Here is a 19,279-nt window from a genome sequence, read left to right on the forward strand (position 1 = left end):
ACTCTAATCTTTTGGGTGGTGGCAGCAGTACCAAGTCCAAGCTGGTAAATAAGCTTGGAGGTTTTCATGCTAACCCCCATATTTTGGACGCTAAGGTCCAAATCTGGGACTAAAGTTATGACATGGTGGCAGTGGTGGGATCTTTGGTGTGATGGTGGTGTAATGAATTGCACTCGCATGGTATTCTTTGGACAGTTGGCCTTGATATGTCCCAGTTCATTACACTTAAAACATCTTCCATCTGATGGGTCACTGGGCCGAGGTGTGTTACTGGAGACTGGTGAGGTGGAAGAATAGGGCGTCTGTGGCTTTACTTGGGTGGTATGTGGGGTCTTTGGCTGTCCTCGGTTGTAGGGTTTATGATCGGTGTGCCCCCTGGGGTATTCGTTCCCCTTGACAGTAGCTTTCTTGCTTTCTGCCACTTCCATCCATCTGGCTCCAATCTCCCCCGCCTCAGCGAGATCTTTGGGTTTTCCATCTTGTATGTACCGTGTGATGTCTTCAGGAACACCATCCAAGAACTGCTCCATTTGTATGAGGAGGTGCAGTTCTTCCAAGGTTTTAACATTGTGTCCTGATATCCAGGCCTCATAATTTTTTGCAACGTAGTAGGCATGTTTGGGAAATGACACATCTGGTTTCCACTTTTGGGTTCTGAAGCGCCGACTGGCATGATCCGGGGTGATCCCCATTCTGTATCTGGCCTTGGTTTGAAAAAGTTTATAGTCATTCATTTGCTGCTTAGGCATTTCAACTGCCACCTCTGCTAAAGGTCCACTGAGCTGTGGCCTCAATTCTACCATGTACTGGTCTTCAGGGATGCTGTACCCAAGACAGGCTCTTTCAGAATTTTCCAAGAAGGCCTCGGTATCGTCACCTGCCTTGTAGGTGGGAAATTTTCTGTGATGTGGAACCATAATTGGCGAAGGGTTGTTAGGATTGGCTGGCACATGCAGCCCAGCTCACGCTAAGTCCAGTTCATGTTTTCTCTGTTTTTCCTTCTCTTCATTTTCTTTTTGTTGTTTTTCCATGTCTCGGCGGTGGGCCGCCTCTTCTTCTTCTTGTTTCCTTCTGTGGGCCACCTCTTCTTCTGCTTGTTTCCTTCAGTGGGCCACCTCTTCTTCTTCTAGTTTTCTTTTGTGTGCTGCCTCTTTGGCTGCCTGTTCTCTTTGGTAGGCTGCCAGTTTGATGCTTTCTTCCTTTTCTTTCAGCTCCACCTCTTTTTGTCTTTTTTCCAGTTGTCGCCTGTGTTCCGCTTCTTTGATTTGTTCTTCGGCCTCAATTTTTGCCTTAGAAGTCATGGTTCCTGTTTTCTTGTGTTGGGGTGCCCTCCGGTGTTTATCTTCTGAACTGCAGGCTCTGTTGCCTCCTGGGGTCTGCCTAGCAACAGTGCTTTTGCCCTTTGTTTTCAATGTAAAGCAAACCAGAAAAACCACTTTATTTGCATGTATATAGTGCTGGTAATGACTCTCAATGGGAGTGCTATTGTCACAAAAGACTCTTAATAGCCCCTTAATGGGTTCTTGCTTAATATGCAAGCCACAACTGCCAGAGAGAGCAGAAAAAAAAATTCTCTTTGGTTCCCTTTTAAAACAAAACTGTTTCTCTCTGCTAAAAAGCCCCTAACAGAGAGAAGAAAAATAAAATATTCCTACTGGCTTCTGGATTCTATCTATCCTGTAACCGCTGCAATTAAGAAACACAGTAGAAGAACTGAAAAAGAGCCACCGTGGCTTAACAACCATGTAAAAGAAGCAGTGAGAGATAAAAAGACTTTCTTTAAAAAGTGGAAGTCAAATCCTAGTGAGGCAAGTAGAAAGGAGCATAAACACTGCCAACTTAAGTGCAAGAGTCTAATAAGAAAAACCAAAGAGGAGTTTGAAGAACGGCTACCCAAAAACTCCAAAGGTAATAACAAAATGTTTTTTAAGTATATCAGAATCAGGAAGCCTGCTAAACAACCAGTGGGGCTCCTTGACTATCAAAATACAAAAGGAGTGCTTAAAGACGATAAAGTCATTGCGGAGAAACTAAATGGATTCTTTGCTTCAGTCTTCACGGCTGAGGATGTTAGGGAGATTCCCAAACCTGAGCTGACTTTTGTAGGTGACAAATCTGAGGAACTGTCACAGATTGAAGTGTCACTAGAGGAGGTTTTGGAATTAATTGATAAACTCAACATTAACAAGTCACTGGGACCCGATGGCATTCACCCAAGAGTTCTAAAAGAACTCAAATGTGAAGTTGCGGAACTATTAACTAAGATTTATAATCTGTCCTTTAAATTGGCTTCAGTACCCAATGACTGGAAGTTAGCTAATGTAACGCCAATATTTAAAAAGGGCTCTAGAGGTGATCCCGGCAATTACAGACTGGTAAGTCTGACATCGGTACCGGGCAAATTAGTTGAAACAATAGTTAAAAATAAAATTGTCAGACACATAGAAAAACATAAACTGTTGAGCAATAGTCAACATGGTTTCTTGAAAGGGAAATCGTGTCTTACTAGTCTATTAGAGTTCTGTGAAGGGGTCAACAAACATGTGGACAAGGGGGATCCAGTGGACATAGTGTACTTAGATTTCCAGAAAGCCTTTGACAAGGTCCTTCACCAAGGGCTCTTACGTAAATTAAGATGTCATGGGATAAAAGGGAAGGTCCTTTCATGGATTGAGAACTGGTTAAAAGACAGGGAACAAAGGGTAGAAATTAATAGTAAATTCTCAGAATGGATAGGGGTAACGAGTGGTGTTCCCCAAGGGTCAGTCCTAGGACCAATCCTATTCAATTTATTCATAAATGATCTGGAGAAAGGGGTAAACAGTGAGGTGGCAAAGTTTGCAGATGATACTAAACTATTCAAGATAGTTAAGACCAAAGCAGATTGTAAAGAACTTCCAAAAGATCTCACAAAACTAAGTGACTGGGCAACAAAATGGCAAATGAAATTTAATATGGATAAATGTAAAGTAATGCACATTGGAAAAAATAACCCCAACTATACATACAATCTGATGGGGGCTAATTTAGCTACAATGATTCAGGAAAAAGATCTTGGAGTCATCGTGAATAGTTCTTTGAAGATGTCCACGCAGTGTGCAGAGGCGGTCAAAAAAGCAAACAGGATGTTAGGAATCATTAAAAAGGGGATAGAGAATAAGACTGAGAATATCTTATTGCCCTTATATAAATCCATGGTATGCCCACATCTTGAATACAATGTACAGATGTGGTCTCCTCACCTCAAAAAAGATATTCTAGCACTAGAAAAGGTTCAGAAAAGGGCAACTAAAATTATTAGGGGTTTAGAGAGGGTCCCATATGAGGAAAGATTAAAGAGACTAGGTCTCTTCAGCTTGGAAAAGAGGAGACTAAGGGGGGATATGATAGAGGTATATAAAATCATGAGTGATGTTGAGAAAGTGGATAAGGAAAAGTTATTTACTTATTCCCATAATACAAGAACAGAGGTCACCAAAAGAAATTAATAGGCAGCAGGTTTAAAACAAATAAAAGGAAGTTCTTCTTCCCACAGCGCACAGTCAACTTGTGGAACTCCTTACCTGAGGAGGTTGTGAAGGCTAGGACTATGACACCGTTTAAAAGAGAACTGGATAAATTCATGGTGGTGAAGTCCATAAATGGCTATTAGCCAGGATGGGTAAGGAATGGTGTCCCTAGCCTCTGTTCGTCAGAGGATGGAGATGGATGGCAAGAGAGAGATCACTTGATCATTGCCTGTAAGTTTCACTCCCTCTGGGGCACCTGGCATTGGCCACTGTTGGTGGACGGATACTGGGCTAGATGGATCTTTGGTCTGACCTGGTACAGCTGTTCTTATGTTCTTATGTTCTAATATAACGCGACCCGATATAACAGGATTCAGATATAACACAGTAAAGCTGTGCTGCGGGCGTGTGGGGCTGCGTGCCCTGGGGATCAAAGCAAGTTCAATATAACGCGGTTTCACCTATAACGCAGTAAGATTTTTTGGCTCCCAAGGACAGTGTTATATCGGGGTAGAGTACCTGAAGTGGACTGAAGAAAAAGCGTTATTTAGTTGCTTTAACTTTGCTGCAGGGTGGGTGTGGTGGTTGTACTGAAGAAGACAATACTATAAATGCACAGGGCCAGTTTCTGTCACAGACTTAGAAACAGGCAAGTATTTTTGGGAGAACAGGCATGATTGTGACAGAGGGCTGTTTGTAGATATCCTTGCATTGTCAGGAAGTTGCACACTCACATTAAGATAAGTCACAAGACCTCATCCCTTGGCTTCAAACTGTAGGCCGTTTAGCTCTGTTTGTGTACAGTGCCTAGCACAGTGGGGTCTAGTTCCATGACTAGGGCACCTGGGTGCTATGTTAATACAAATAATAATAATTATTATTAATGTGCCCAGTCATCCCTTTATCCTGTGTAATCCTAGAAAAGCAAATCGAGGTTGTATTTTAGTCTTGTCAAATTGTTGTTTATATTACAACATTATTAATATATTGTTCTGTTAACATCAACTTATTAATAACTGTCCAAAGTTCTAGGTGTGTTGCAAAATTTTGTAGGTTTAATGCTCTTGCTGGTGAAGATTTTTCTTGTTGATGTCATTTGGGAAAACAATAGGCCAGATCTGCAGCTGGTGTAAATCCAGTGTATTCAATGGAACGTTGCTGATTTACACCAACTGAACATCTAACACGGTGAATTTTATTTGGTGTCTGGATATCCCAAAAGGTAGCTGATCTGGTTTATTGTTAGCTTTTTGCTAAGTATACAGGCTCAGTCCTGCCCTCCTCACACTTGTAGAATTTTCATTAAAGTATAGGTTAAGATATAGTCTTGCATCTTCAAAATGCTTCTGTGGCAAAACAGAACTATAGTAGATGTACTATAGGTAAGAGTTAATTTTCCATTTGGCTCTGTTGCCAGCAGTTGCATATACTGGACCATGAGCTGCAAGCTGATCTCCTAGACAGACTCTAAATGGTTCTCTGCTTTCTTTAGATGATATAGAAATAAGAGGGATAGAATAATTTAGTTTCAAAAACTAATATGGTTCTAAAGAGATATTAATAATGTTATAAATTGTGAGCTGTATTTCATGTTGTGTTCGTCTATCTGTAAAATATTTAGTTCTATAAAATGTGGACTTCATAACTCCTGAACTTAGTATCTTATGTAATTATTTTATGTGTAATTAACATAGATCTGTCACAACTCTCTTACTAGAGAAACAACAAAGTCCATTTATAGCACATTATAAATAACTGTTATGTAACCTCTTGACCCTTCCCTACCTTCTGGAGCTAAGGCAAATGCACCGTGGCACATTGGCTCCTCTCAGCATCTCCCACTCCGTGACCCCAACAGCTGCCACCACAGGCCTTCTAGATGTGGAGCTTTAAAGTTCCAAGCTGCCCCAGGGCTCTTTGCCGCAGCACAGCCACCATGAGAAATTACAATGGCCTGGACCTTTACACTTGGGCAGGGAACCCATCTAGAGACTCTGGGTCCCAGTTGGTGCACAACTCCTCACAAAGAGTAGCTTCTATTAGCCACTAGACCAGCACAGGTCGTCTGGGAGTGGAGCTTTGAAGCACCAGCCCCTCAAGAGGCCTCAAAGACCCAGGGGCCCTTTATCCTTTAATCAAACTCCTGTGAGGGCCAATTAAAAACATGGGCAGACATTCCAGCACGGAGCCCCATGTTGGGGCCCCTTTAGATGAATCTCTGCTTGGGGTAGGTTGTGGTTGGTGGACTTGGCATCCTCCTCCCTGAATCCTCTGTTGCTGTGGCAAGAGACACTCTTCTCCACAGAACTGTCTCTAAGGGGCAATGGGGTGTTGTTGATGTCCTCACCTACACCCAAAGAGCCTTTTACTTGGGTGCTTGAATGCTCCCATGGACTTTTGCTTCAGGAGGTAAGACTGCACTTAAGCCTCTGTTCCAGTAGGTAGAAAGTGCAGCCTTCTTACATACCATACACACAGAACCCTGCTCCTAACGGTAGCAGCTGTTCCCCATTCCAAAAACCTAACTGGCTCAATCTCTCGGTTGATTTAGAAAGACCAGGCAGTGCTGCATCAAATCATATTTGGGTCAGATTTGGAAGGTTGTTTTCACAACCACAAGGAGCAGAAAGCATAGATTCTACAGAAACCAATAGCTCTCATTTAGGGAAGATTCCAGGTCTTCCTTTTCACATTCTTGGCCCAGGGCCTGGAAACCAGTTATAGAGCAGACAGGTCTCAGTTTTGGAAATGTTATAGTATTTTATTTGGAAAGCCAGCGAGTGTCTTTAAAAGCAGAATTTTGTTTTGATCAGGGTAAGCATAAATAATGCTTCTGTAGGAATGTCTTGCCAGTGCCAGGGAAATTTTTAAGGCTCTGAGTTGTTTAACTATGTTTATTTTGCATCATACATTCTGATGAAGATCTAGCTGGCAGAACTGCTCTTTTTACATCATTTCTGACTTTGTTCTATGATATAAGTGGGTTAAAAAAACCATACACGAGGGCCACAATCCTTCCATTTGCTCTGAACAAGTGCAGGGGGCTGCCTGTGTGGAATTCCTTGCAAGTTCAGGGCCTAAGACAGCATTTGCTACATTTATATTTATCGCACACACACACACATTTATTTTAAAAGAATCTTATGAAGGTTTCCAAGTCAAGCACTCAAAAGTTAGGAAATGCCAGCAGTAAAGTTGGCTATGCAAACTTAAAAGAGCTCCTTTGTGTGTATGGATTATGATATAGACTTTAGTTACATGATCACATACTATATTTTCCATTGGATCCTGGCCTCATTCTGCTGTAGGATGGATAGTGCTTAATTAATGAGCAGCTATTCAATGTTTTATTTTAACCACACAGTTCAGTATGTTGCCATAGGTCGTATTTACTGCATGCTAGTCAAATTGTGATGTGAAGGGGCTCTTCTATGATACTGATCACAGTAGTATCCATCTGCTTCCCAAACATTAATTATTTTTTACATCATCACTGTGAGGTGAGAGGGTATTATTATGGAGAAGTGAGGCACAAAGAGATTAAGGTAAAAAATGTCCACTAATTTTAGGTGTCCAATCCGAGATGCTGAAGACGTGATTTTTGTATAGTACTTAACAATGTATCACCCTTTATATATTCAAGCACAGCTCTTGCTGACTTCAGCACTTCTCCTGAGCAGGCCTCACTTGGGCCCACAGAAAATGAGGAACACACAATTAGTGACTACCTGTGGAAAATTTGGGTTAAGTGACCTGCTTAGCATCACACTCTGTGGCAGAGGCAGAGGTAGAAGCCAATTCTCCAGGGCAGAATTCCACTATCTTAACCACCAGATACTCCTTTCTCTTCCTGCAACCCCCTGCCCTCATTCACTATGCATAGGGCCCTACCAAATTCACGGCCATGAAAAACGCGTCACGGACTGTGAAATCTGGTCTCTCCACAACGAACTCTGGTCTTTTGTGTGCTTTTAGCCTATACTGTACAGATTTCACAGGGGGAACCAGTGTTTCTCAAACTGGGGGTCGTGACCCAAAAGGGACTTGCAGGAGGGTCGCAAGGTTATTTTTTGGGGGGGGTCATGGTATTTCCACCATTACTTCTGCACTGCCTTCGGAGCTGGGTGGCCAGAGAGCAGCAGCTGTTGGCCAGATGCCCAGCTTTGAAGGCAGTTCCCCACCAGCAGCAGAGCAGGTAGCAGTACTGCAAACCTCCCTACAATAATTTGGTGACTGCTCCCCCCCCAACTCCTTTTTGGGTCAGGACCCCTACAGTTACAACACTGTGAAATTTCAGATTTAAATAACTGAAATAATGAAATTTGTTATTTTTAAAATACTCTCAGCATAAAATTGATCAAAGTGGACCATGAATTTGGTATGGCCCTAACTATGCACCTTTCAACTTCTATAACAAATGAGGCACGGATCCTATAGACAGCAGATTCCTTCACTTATGTGGCCCTGATTAATCCTCAGAGCAGCTCCATTCCATGCACTGAATCAGGCAGAGGGCCCATGGAAGAAATATGTGATCATGTAGTTAGACTGTGTCATAATATATATTCTTAGGGATACACAGGGAGCCTTAACTCTGGCATTTCCTAACTTTTGAGTGATTGATTTTGAGTCAACCACAGAGTGATCGGGGATCGATTTTATCACGTCTGCACTAGACATGATAAATTGATCCCCAATAGATTGATCACTACCTGCCGATCCGGTGGGTAGTGTAGACATACCCTCAGTCTCTTTTCCCAGCCAGTCTAATTTCTTTCCACCTACCCCAGTTCCTTGTCAGATCTGTCTCTTCTCTCATCTGCTCCCATTTCCCCCTGGTTCCTTGTTTCGGTCTTGTGGCCAGACAGTCCCAGGTTCCTTCTCTCCACTCAACCCTCCAGCTAACTGTATCCTAGTCCCCTATCTTCCCATTTCTCTCAATGATTCCTTGTCTCCTTGCCCAATTAGTTCCTGTCTCCCCACCTAACCAGTCTTAGACTCCCCACCCAACAAATCCCAACATGCCCTTCCTTCCCTAGCTCCCAGTCTCCTTGCCCAGTCAGCCCAGTCTTTCCTGGCCAATCCCAGTCCCCCCCCAGTCCCAATTTCATGAGATCTCTTGTCCCAATCTACTCTTTTCCTTCTCTTCCCCCCCTACCCCATTTGACGTTTGTCCCATCTGCAGCTTCCTCCTCCGTGCTTCCTGGGTACCAGCAGGAGAGCACAGAAGAGAGAGGCTCCCTGCTCTGAGTTATGGTGCCCAGTTGCACCCTGGGCTGAAGCAGCCATTATGGGTAAAGTTCTTCTTAGCCTTCTAACCCGTGGCTGGAGAGGGCATGTGCAGTCCAGTCCCATGCAGAAGCTGTTGAGGGGATGGAGGCATCTCAGTCAGGGCTGGTCCACACTATGGGGGGAAATCGATCTTAGATACGCAACTTCAGCTACGTGAATAACGTAGCTGAAGTCGAATATCTAAGATCGAATTACTCACCCGTCCAGATGGCGCGTGATTGATGTCCGCAGCTGTCCGTGTCGATTCTGGAACTCCGTTGGGGTTGATGGAGTTCCGGAATCGATATAAGCGAGCTCGGGGATCGATATATCGCGTCTAGATTAGACGCGATATATCGATCCCCGAGCAATCGATTTTAACCCACCGATACGGCGGGTAGTCTGGATGTATCCTCACTGTGAGGATGGCACATGCATAGTGTGGTCACATGTGAGGGCAGGGAGGGGATGCAGCATAGCCTGTTGCTCTGTGGACAGGGCACACGTGCAGTCCTGTCACATATAGGAGCCGTGAGGGTGGGGGGAGGAGGTTCAATTGCTCTGTAGGGATGGCACATACACAGTGTGGTTACACAGAGGAGCTGTGAGGGGATGGAGGAGGCTGGTCTGGTCACACACAGGAGCTGTGAGAAACTCAAGCATGTTAAATGAAGAAGGAATCTTCAGAGATTTTTAGCTGTTAAGATCCAGTGAGTCTTTACTGAACACAGGGGCAGCTCAATGTTTTTGCTGCTCCAAGCACAGCAGTCAGGCAGTCTTTGGTGACGTTTCTGTGGGAGGTCCGCCCTGGTCCCACAGATTCAGCGGCAGTTCTGTGGGTGATCTGCCAGTCCCATGCCTACAGCGTGCCCACTGCCAAATTGCTGCTGAAACCGTGAGACCGGCGGGCCTCCCGCAGAAACGCCCCGAAGGCTGCCAGACTCATGGCGACTGGCATGCCGCTTCCTCCCAGCTCGCTGCCTCAGGCACGCACTTGCTGCGCTGGGGCCTGGAGCCACCCCTAACTGAACAAATACAAAATGTGATTTTTCAAAGGCTAAAAATGATCAATTTTGGGTGGATTTTTAGTGGGATGGCACAAGGTATATTCCTGACACACAGTCCACTCCCCTCCATGGAGGTGTTAAAGCATTTAAAAGTAAAGGTCTCAAGATTTTTTTTAACATGAGCAAAACAACAACATATTTTTACTTAGCCTTGTTCTTGAAAGCAACTGAACAGTTTTGGCTGAAATGTGGCTTGAGGTGAGCACCTGGCATGGGAAATTGCAACCCAAAGTGTTAAAGTTTGGCAAAATTATAAGCAACTAAAAATGAGGCCTTATGGTGGAAAGTGTCAGAGAACGTTAATAATAGGTGGTGACCCTCTGCTCTTTTGTGTAGAAATTTTGCTCGAATGTGGACTCTAGCATGATTGTGGAATGATTTATTAATCTGCACAATCTCATTTCCCCTTTTATCTCAGATGTCTTGGTGCCATTTTAGAGGGACTCAGTTAAGGTCTTTAAAGTCAATCAGTAGAGGTTCTCTTGTTCTTAATAGATGATCCTAAACCCCAAGGATTTATATTCCATCTATCATGTTGTTTGGAAAAATTAATCAGTGTGAGGATGGGCTTGTGCTAATGCACTGAGCGGGGAATCCAAAGAAATGTATTTAATTTCTATCTTTGCCATAGATTTCCTATGTGACCTTGGGCAAGTCGCATAGTCTCTTTGTGTGTCAGATCCCCATCTGTAAAAAGGAGATAAAATATTTCCTTTATACTCTCTTTCATTTGTCCTTTCTATTTAGGTTCCTATGTCTGTATAGTGCTTATCACAATCGGAACCCTTAAGTGCTACTGTAATCAAAATAATAAATAAGTGCAAAACATACTGGCTTTGTCACAGTAGCAAAACTAACACTGCAGTGAACTCATGATCAATTACATGATTACAGAAGTTCTGAGTTTGGCCCATTCAAATTGATTTTTCTCGTCACAGATTTCTTTAAACAAATAGTAACCAACTTAGAAGAATACAGGAATCTACCCTTGCTAAAACTTTGGATAGGACCATTGCCTTTTGTGATTTTATATCATCCAGATGCTGTGGAGGTGAGTGTTCCTATCTCATGTTTAATAGATTTGTTTGTACAAATCATAAAATTTATGACAGTTATGCCCTAACCATATTTATACCTGCCTCTGGAAATTTCCATTACATGCATCTGACAAAGTGAGTATTCACCCATGAAAGCTCATGCTCCACTACATCTATTAGTCTATAATGTGCCACAGGACGCTGTTGCTTTTTACAGATCCAGACTAACACGGCTACCCCTGTGATACTTGATTCCCTAATTTAAAATTTTGTGTTTGTTTCATCTCCAGATTTTATAGTAAACATTGAAAATGGCTGGTCATGAAGGACAGATGACAGTCACCAAACTTCTTGTTACATCTAGAGCAGTGGTTCTTAAAGCCGGTCCACGGCTTGTTCAGGGAAAGCCCTTGGCCAGTTTGTTTACTTGTTCAGGGAAAGCCCATGGCCGAGGGACGTACTGGCTGCCGCTTCCTGCAGCCCCCATTGTCCTGGAGTGGCGAACCGCAGCCAGTGGGAGCCACGATTGGCTGAACCTGCAGATGCGGCAGGTAAACAAACTGGCCCGGCCTGCCAGAGGCTTTCCCTGAACAAGCGGCAAACTGGCTTTGAGAACCACTGCTCTAGAGCTTAGGCTTCATGCAGGTCTCCTCCTCCTCCCTGCCTGCCCTCCCTGCCTACTTTTGTGCAGGTGCTTTACAACTCTAGGCACTCAGGGGAGCACAGGGACTGCATGCCAGATGTTCCTCCCAGTGGTATGTTGCATGAGCTAAAGGGATGACACAAATCACTCCCTGTCAGTGCAACTGAGACACAATACCCCTGGTGTTCTCTTTGCAGGGGTGTGAGTGCCATCCCCTTTACTGTGGCAGCGTGCAAATAGTGCAGTCTAGCCCTGAATGGTTTGCAGTTTGCTTTGAGATAAATTCAGAATTTCTTCTTCTGTATCTTTTTATTGATTAAAAATACGTCTCTGCTTCTTGACTAAGTGAGAGGAAATGTTTATCCAGGTTTTGGACTGTGAAAAACCTTGAACTTCACTTCGCATTATCAACATAACAGGTTCTGACAGCAAATACTGTGTTAATGATCCACTAGTTTAAAATGTCAGTGTAGTGCTATTATCTTTGAGGTACAGTTGTTTTTTTAATTAGCAAGTGATATACGGGTGAGATACATTTTATTGTATTTATTAAATAAAAAGCATACAAAAATCTCTCAACAGGACTTGAGGACTGATGGAAATGATATAATTTGATAGTTAAGGGTTAATGTCTCTTTTACCTGTAAAGGGTTAACAAGCTCAGTGAACCTGGCTGACACCTGACCAAAGGACCAATCGGGGGACAAGATACTTTCAAATCTTGGTGGAGGGAAGTCTTTCTTTGTGCTTTTTGGGTTGTTCTTTGTTCTCTCTTGGAGTTAGGAGGGGCCAGACATGCAACCAGATTTCTCCAGTCTTTCTGAAACAGTCTCTTATGTTCAAAAATAGTAAGTACTAGATAGAAGGCAGATTAGTCTTTATGTTTGTTTTCTTTATTTGCAAATGTGTATTTTGCTGAAAGGATATTTTTTCCTCTGTCTGCTGTACTTGGATCTTAGGCTAAGGGGGAGGGATTCCCTCTAGTCTATAGACCCTGTATACATTTTCCATCTTGGTTTTACAGAGATAGTTTTTACTTTTTCTTTCTTTAATTAAAAGCTTTCTTTTTTAAGAATCGGATTGATTTTTTTTCCCTTGTGCAAGACCCAGGGGAATTGGGTCTGAACTCACTACGGGATTGGTGGGGGGAAAGAAGGTGGGGGGGAAGGTTAATTCCTCTCTGTTTTAGGATCCAAGGAGTTTGGATCAGTGTATATCTCAGGGTAGCCCAGGGAGGGGAAAATCTGGGAGGGGGAATGAGGGGGAATGGTTTATTCCTCTTTGTTTTAAGACCCAAGGGAATTGGGTCATGGGTTCCCCAGGGAAGGTTTTGGGGGGACAGAAAGTGTACCAAACACTATATTTTGGTCGGTGGCAGCGTTATCAGATCTAAGCTAGGAATTAAGCTTAGAGGGGTACATGCAGGTCCACACTTTCTGGACGCTAAAGTTCAAAGTGGGAATAAGACCTTGACAGCATTATCAACATAACAGGTTCTGGTAGCAGATACTGTGTTAATGATCTGCTAGTTTAAAATGTCAGTGTTGTGCTATTATCTTTGAGGTATAGTTGTTTTTTAATTAGCAAGTGATATACGGGTGAGATACATTTTACTGTATTTATTAAATAAAATGCATACAAAAATCTCCCAACAGGACTTGAGGACTGATGGAAATGATATAATTTGCATCAATCATATTAAAACTGAAAAAAGTGTTTTAATTAAAACCATAGGTGTTATTTTACAAAGGAGGATTCATTATTTAGAGTAATCTTAAGGTATCTCTGTTGTTCAGGTATCTCTTCTGCCACTGATTATCAGGACACCTGTTTATGTATTAAAATGTATAAAATGTGCCCACTACCATCAGCCTCTAGGTGTGTATATAATTCAGTCTTTAAATAGATGCCCAAGAAATTCAGGTTGACCCAATGTCACCCTGAGACCCTTCTACTCTATGATTGTAAATGGGTGGTCAAGTTTATAGGAGAGCAGTCATAGCTTTGAATATATTTTGCAAATATCCCCCTCCTAAAAAATAGAATGCGTATACAGTGTTACCAACTTCTTTTAAAGAGATATTTCCCCTCTGTCCTTTCTCCTGCTGGTAGGTTGTTCTAAACAGTTCAAAGCACATAGAAAAATCTTTTCCGTACAAGTTTCTACATCCATGGCTTGGCACAGGACTTCTAACAAGGTATAGTAATATATAAATAGAGTCATGTACCTTTAATGTTATGCAAAGTTAAATTCTAAGATATAATTTATATTTACTGCCTGAAGACTAGAATGTGTTATATTTTATTTGCTAATAAGCAGAGTAAAAGTGTAATTATGGTCTGAATATTAGAATCTAAAGTACAGATGCCCAAAGAGCAGCTTTAGGCCCATGTATTGCCTGCAGGGCCATGAAGTGGGATCCTTCTGCAACCATCTGGAGTCTAGAAAGGATCAGTTCTTGAAAGGATCGTGCACTGTGAGGACTGTGAATGAGACTTTAGAGCAAATGATATAGTAAGACCTCACTCGGATTCACCGAGCTCGAATTTTCATAATTGATACACCTCTACCTCAATATAACGCTGTCCTCAGGAGCCAAAAAATCTTACTGTGTTATAGGTGAAACCACGTTATATTGAACTTGATTTGATCCACTGGAGCACGCAGCCCCCCACCCCCGGAGCACTGCTTTACTGCATTATATCCAAATTCATGTTATATAGGGTGGTGTTATATCAGGGTAGGGGTGTAGAAACAACTTTTAATCTTCAGCAAAAGAATATCAGTCAATTATAATACAGCAATATCAAATATTCTCCCCACACAAATGACACATTTAGTCTTATTGATGTAGCTCTCAGCTGTCCTCAGACTCAGCTTCCTGAACTTCAAGGCGAGCCATGTGCAAGGGCACCCACTCGAGGCTCCGAACTCCTCACCCATCACCGTTTTGTGTCTCTCTCCTTCCTGATGAGGTTTTTCTATGATGCACAGTTCTCTGCCTCTACTGTGATATTCCCAGCAAGCCACAACTGCCTGAATAGGCCAGTGTTTGTATTTTGCTTTTTCTCCAAAGGCTATAGAGGGTTGAACTGCACACAGTTATAAGTTCCCACACAGCTCTTTCTAAGCAGGCACATTTATTTTTAAGGTGAAAGGATTACAGGGAAAACATATTCAAAAGAATAAAAGAACCTACACGCATGCTGAAAAGCTTACCAAAGATGACTCCCACCGTGCCCTACTCCAGCAGGGGCTTTGGTAGGAGTCAGTCCTTCCAATCCCACCAAAGGGCTTTTCTGTAGTGACAAGTTCATTACAGCTTTTGCTCAGAACAGGCACAGCGATGCATAGGTTCATCTTTCCTTTACACGGCTTGGTCCTTTGATCTTGGGATTCTGGGATTAGGGAATCAGCTGATGATTGTCCTGTCCTTAGGGTGAAGTTGCATAACCGTGGGGGTGGGGTTGGGGTGAATTTGCATTCACCTCCCCCCTAGATATTTCCTAGGAAATCCATTTCACTAGTATTATCCCCAAAATCCATTTTTGTCTGCCACTTTGTTCAATATAGTCATTTGATCATTCAAGCCCACAACCATTCATTTAATGCAATGGACCCTAAAGATATGTAAACTTAATTCAGTAAGGTCTCCCAAGTATATTGCGGGAAATTGCTGTATCTGTCACGCTTGGGTTAAACTAAAGTATGTCAGTCCTCAGGAGACTGTTGTGTGCCAGAGGCAGAGAACAAGGAAGACTGATTAATACCCAAGGCTCTTGCAATGGCAGGGAATTGATTACGTAAGCTATGCACAAATGATCTTCATTGGTGATCCACACATTGTGCTGTGGAGGATGGCAAAAATGCCCAAGTACCCTTTCCATCTGACTTGGTGATTCTTTCCTGACCACAGATCTGGTGATCAATTTGACCCTGAGTCCATGTGCAAGACACACCAGCCATTGTCAGAGAGAGGATTTTCTGTATGACTCAGACCAGTGGTCCACCCTGTCTGGTGTGCTGTCTCCAGTAGTGGCCAATCCTTGATGTTTCAGAGGAAGGTGAACCCCCCCTCACTATACCCCACAAGAAATCTGGCCAATTGTGCATTGGGGAAAAAATTCCTCCCTGATGATTACAGGTGACTGGTGAAACTCTGAAGAATGAGATTTGATTATAATCATTGTCTTAATACAAAGCTGCAAGGGTAAATGAGCATGCTGAGGACAATGCAGACACACCTGTTCTCCCCATGGTCCATGAAGAAAAGGGACGAAGGGTGGGATTCATAAATTCACAGATTCTGAGCCCAGAGAGCCCACAATGATCATCCAGCCTGAAGGTGGATTAAAACATATTTTTTAGAGAGCTATAGAATCTCATTTTAAAGACTCCAGGCAACGGTGAGTCTACCACCTATGTTGGTAAATTGTTCCAAAGTCCAATTACCCTCACAGCTAGGAAGTGGCATCTTATTTCAAGGTTGAATTTGTCTAACTTCCAGCTATTGGATTGTGTTCTGCCTTTGTCAGCAAGGCTGAAAAGGCTCCCCTCTATCAGATACCTTTTCCATGTGTAAGTACCTGTGCACAGTGATCAAGTCACCTCTCATCCTTCTCTTTGATAAGCTGAACAAATTGAGCTCATAAAGCTTCACATTGTAAGTCTTGTTTTCCAGCCTCTCGTTTATTTTTGTGGCCCTCCTTCAAACTGTCCTTTTCCTCCTCTTCCTCCTCCTCCACTTGTATCATCGTAGTGCCCAGGAGCCCCCGTCATGGATCAGAAACCCATTGTGCTAAGTGCTGTGCAAACATAAAAAAAAAAGACAGCCCCTGTTCCAAATGTTCACCAGAACTGGTCACGGTATTGTAGTCCCGATCTTACCCATGGTGTGAACAGAGACAGGATCACTTACTTCTACTTGCTATTCCCCCTTCTTGACATCCAAGGATCATACTAGTCCTTGTTACCACAGCATCGCACCAAGATCTCATCTGGAGGTAATTTTCTATGATTACTGATAAGTCCTTCTCAGAGTCACTGCTCTCCAGGTGACCCTCCTGTAGGTATAGCCTACATTCCTTGTTCCCAGAAGTATTATCTTTCATTTGGCTCTCTTAAAACACATTTAGTTGGATTGTGATTACTCTGTGACAGTACCTGTCTACCTGATTATTGGTGACCTTATCAATGTTTGTGTCATCTGCAAACTTTACCAGCAAAGATTTGATATTATCATTTACATCACTGATAAAAATATTGAATAGCTGTTGACCCAGAACCAATCTCAGGGGTCTCAGCTAGAAATGGTCTCACTCACTAATATATCCCCATTAGCAACTACATTTCTGAGATGTCAGTGAGTCAGTTTTTAATCCATTTAAAGTATGCCCTGTTAATACTATATAATGTGATCTTTTAAATCAAATGTCTCGTGGCATTAAGTCAAATGCCTTGGAGAAATCCAAGTATACTATATTAACATAGTTGCCTTTGTCTACCGGAACTGTGCTCTTAAAAAAAAAAAAGAAAAAGACAGCAGGTTAATTTGGCCCACCTATTATTGAAACCATGCTGACTGCCATTAATTATATTTGTAGCCTCTAATTCTTTTTTTAATAAGAGTCCCAAATTAACCCTTCCATCATTTTATCTGGGATCAGCATCAGGCTATCCAGTGTATAGTTCCATGGGTCATCCCTTTTTCCCTTTCTAAGATTTGTTAAAAATTAACGTTAGTGGTTGAGAGAGCTCCTCAGCTAGTTTCTTTAAGGCTCTTGGGTGTAAGTTATCTGTGGATTTGGAAATGTTTAATTTAAATAGATGCTGTGTGACAGGTAGACTAGGCTCAGAGGCCCCCTGCTGGAGGCCTCAGGGTCCTGCAACACCCTGTCCCAGAGAGGAGCAGAAGAGAAGTACTCCAAGCACCTTAGGAGTGGCTGCAAGGGAGGCAGTCAATCAGAGTCTGCTGGAGCAGCCAATCAGGGGCCAGAAGGGCAATATAAAAAGGAGCAACAGGCTCAGAGCAGTCAGCTGCTGCATGGACCTGTAAGGGAAAGGACCAGGTTACTGGCTGTTTGAAAGAAGAGCGGGACCATCGACAGCTCAGTTTGGGCAGTGCCTTGGGGAGCTAAAGAGGCACTCCTGGCTGGCTGCTGGGACTGAGCTTGGGGAGGGCTTCAGGAAGATAGTGTCTTCAGGGAGGAAGCCCTGGGGGCATGGCCCCATATCAGGGCTGGGACTACTTAAAGACTGAGCTTGGGGAGGGTAGAGAGACTGGCCTCTGGTGGACCTTATATCCTGGAAAGGGTCTGTTCTGATTCACATATAGACAGTGTGGGTGACTCGGCCAGAGGGCTGAATCACTGAAAATACCACCATCGGGGGCCACCAGAACTGAAAGACTGCAGACACATCCAACCAGAAGAGGGTGCTCGTGAGAGGTGAGTGTCACAGCCTCACATCCTCCTTTGTTATAGATGTTTACCTTTCTTTCCATCGACAACATTGTGTGGAATGGATTCATGCTGTGGCATGGTTCCAAACACAGAACAGAAATATCTGTTGAACATTTCTCCCTTTTCTGCATCAGTATTTACAGTTAAATCATTTATATCTAGCAATGTTCTGATACCTGACATAGGGTTGTTTTGCTCCTAATAAGTTTAAAATACCTTATTATTGTCTCTAACCCATTTGGATATTGATATTTCATATATTTCTTTATCTTCACATATCAGTTGCCTACATTTTTAACTTGTATTCATTGCCATTTGCTTCCCCTTCCTTCCATTCTTTAAGTATTTGTGTGTGTGTTTTGATTGCTACTTCCACTTTCCTCTCATGTATCACTTTTAACTTGTAGATCTCAAAGAGCCTTTAAAATAGGGGTAAATATTCTCATTTTACATATTGGGAAACTGAGGTACAAAAAGGTGAAGTGACTTTCCCCAGGTCATCTAGCAGAATAGTGGCACCAAACCCCAGGTCTCCTGACTCCTATTCCAATACCTGATTGGCTGGACCACACTGCCTCTCTGCAGGGCTACCAAGCAGCTTAGGTGCAGAGCAAGTGGCACAATAAAAATAGCTTATTTTCAAACCCTGGGGCTCAAAAGAAGGAGAACAGTGCGCATGTTGAGCACTACTATATGGGGGATTGGAGCAGGAGAATCCTTCCCCACCCTTCAAAGCCGCAGAGCAACTACTTAGCCACCACCGTAACATTACATTCTTCTTCGAGTGATTGCTCATATCCATTCCAATTAGGTGTGCGCGCACCGAGTGCACGTTTGTTGGAGACTTTTTACTCTAGCAGCACTCGGTGGGCCAGCAGGTCACCCCTGGAGTGGCGCCGGTATGGCGCCTGATATATACCCCTGCTGGCCCACCTGCTCCTCAGTTCCTTCTTACCGCCCGTGTCGGTCATTGGAACTGTGGAGCACAGCTGGCTGTTCTCCACCTCCCTAGCATTTCACTCTTGTGTAGTATCATGCATATAGTTCTTTCATCATAGTTATAGTTATAGTTAGTGTTAAATTTAGTAAATTGTAGTTCTGTAGATAGTTAGAGAGGATCAGGGGTTCGCCCCTTTTTTCCTCCCCACGGTACCGGGGCCCATGCCCGGTTCACCGGGCTTCAAGCCTTGTGTGGCCTGTCATCGGCCAATGCCCACAGGAGATCCGCACGACTCCTGTCTGAGGTGCCTAGGCGAGTCCCACCTTGCGGACAAGTGCGGACCTGCAAGG

The 19,279-nt window shown here is 43.2% G+C and overlaps 1 protein-coding gene and 1 long non-coding RNA gene across 6 annotated transcripts in view; one reads left to right on the forward strand and one right to left on the reverse strand.

The window, feature by feature from the left end:
- LOC127048205 (cytochrome P450 4V2-like) overlaps window positions 1-19,279 on the forward strand; it is an 86,114-nt gene that overhangs the window by 16,195 nt on the left and 50,640 nt on the right. For 4 of the 5 annotated variants that reach the window (XR_007773571.1, XM_050947763.1, XM_050947764.1 and 1 more), the window contains exons 2-3: window positions 10,786-10,898; window positions 13,640-13,725. Coding sequence is in view for 4 of the 5 variants with exons in the window: in XM_050947763.1 (XP_050803720.1) it covers window positions 10,786-10,898; window positions 13,640-13,725 (199 nt within the window). In the remaining variant the exon portion in view is untranslated. Of the gene's footprint in view, window positions 1-10,785; window positions 10,899-13,639; window positions 13,726-19,279 lie in introns of those variants that run through there. The other variant, XM_050947765.1, reaches the window with a different exon arrangement.
- On the reverse strand, window positions 1,031-1,526 carry LOC127048391 (uncharacterized). The gene is made up of 2 exons (XR_007773637.1): window positions 1,116-1,526; window positions 1,031-1,082 (listed from the first exon to the last, which is right to left on the reverse strand). It is a non-coding gene; the product is annotated as an uncharacterized LOC127048391 (long non-coding RNA).

This window comes from Gopherus flavomarginatus, chromosome 3 (assembly GCF_025201925.1).
Source record: "Gopherus flavomarginatus isolate rGopFla2 chromosome 3, rGopFla2.mat.asm, whole genome shotgun sequence".
Taxonomy (NCBI): Eukaryota; Metazoa; Chordata; order Testudines; family Testudinidae; genus Gopherus; species Gopherus flavomarginatus.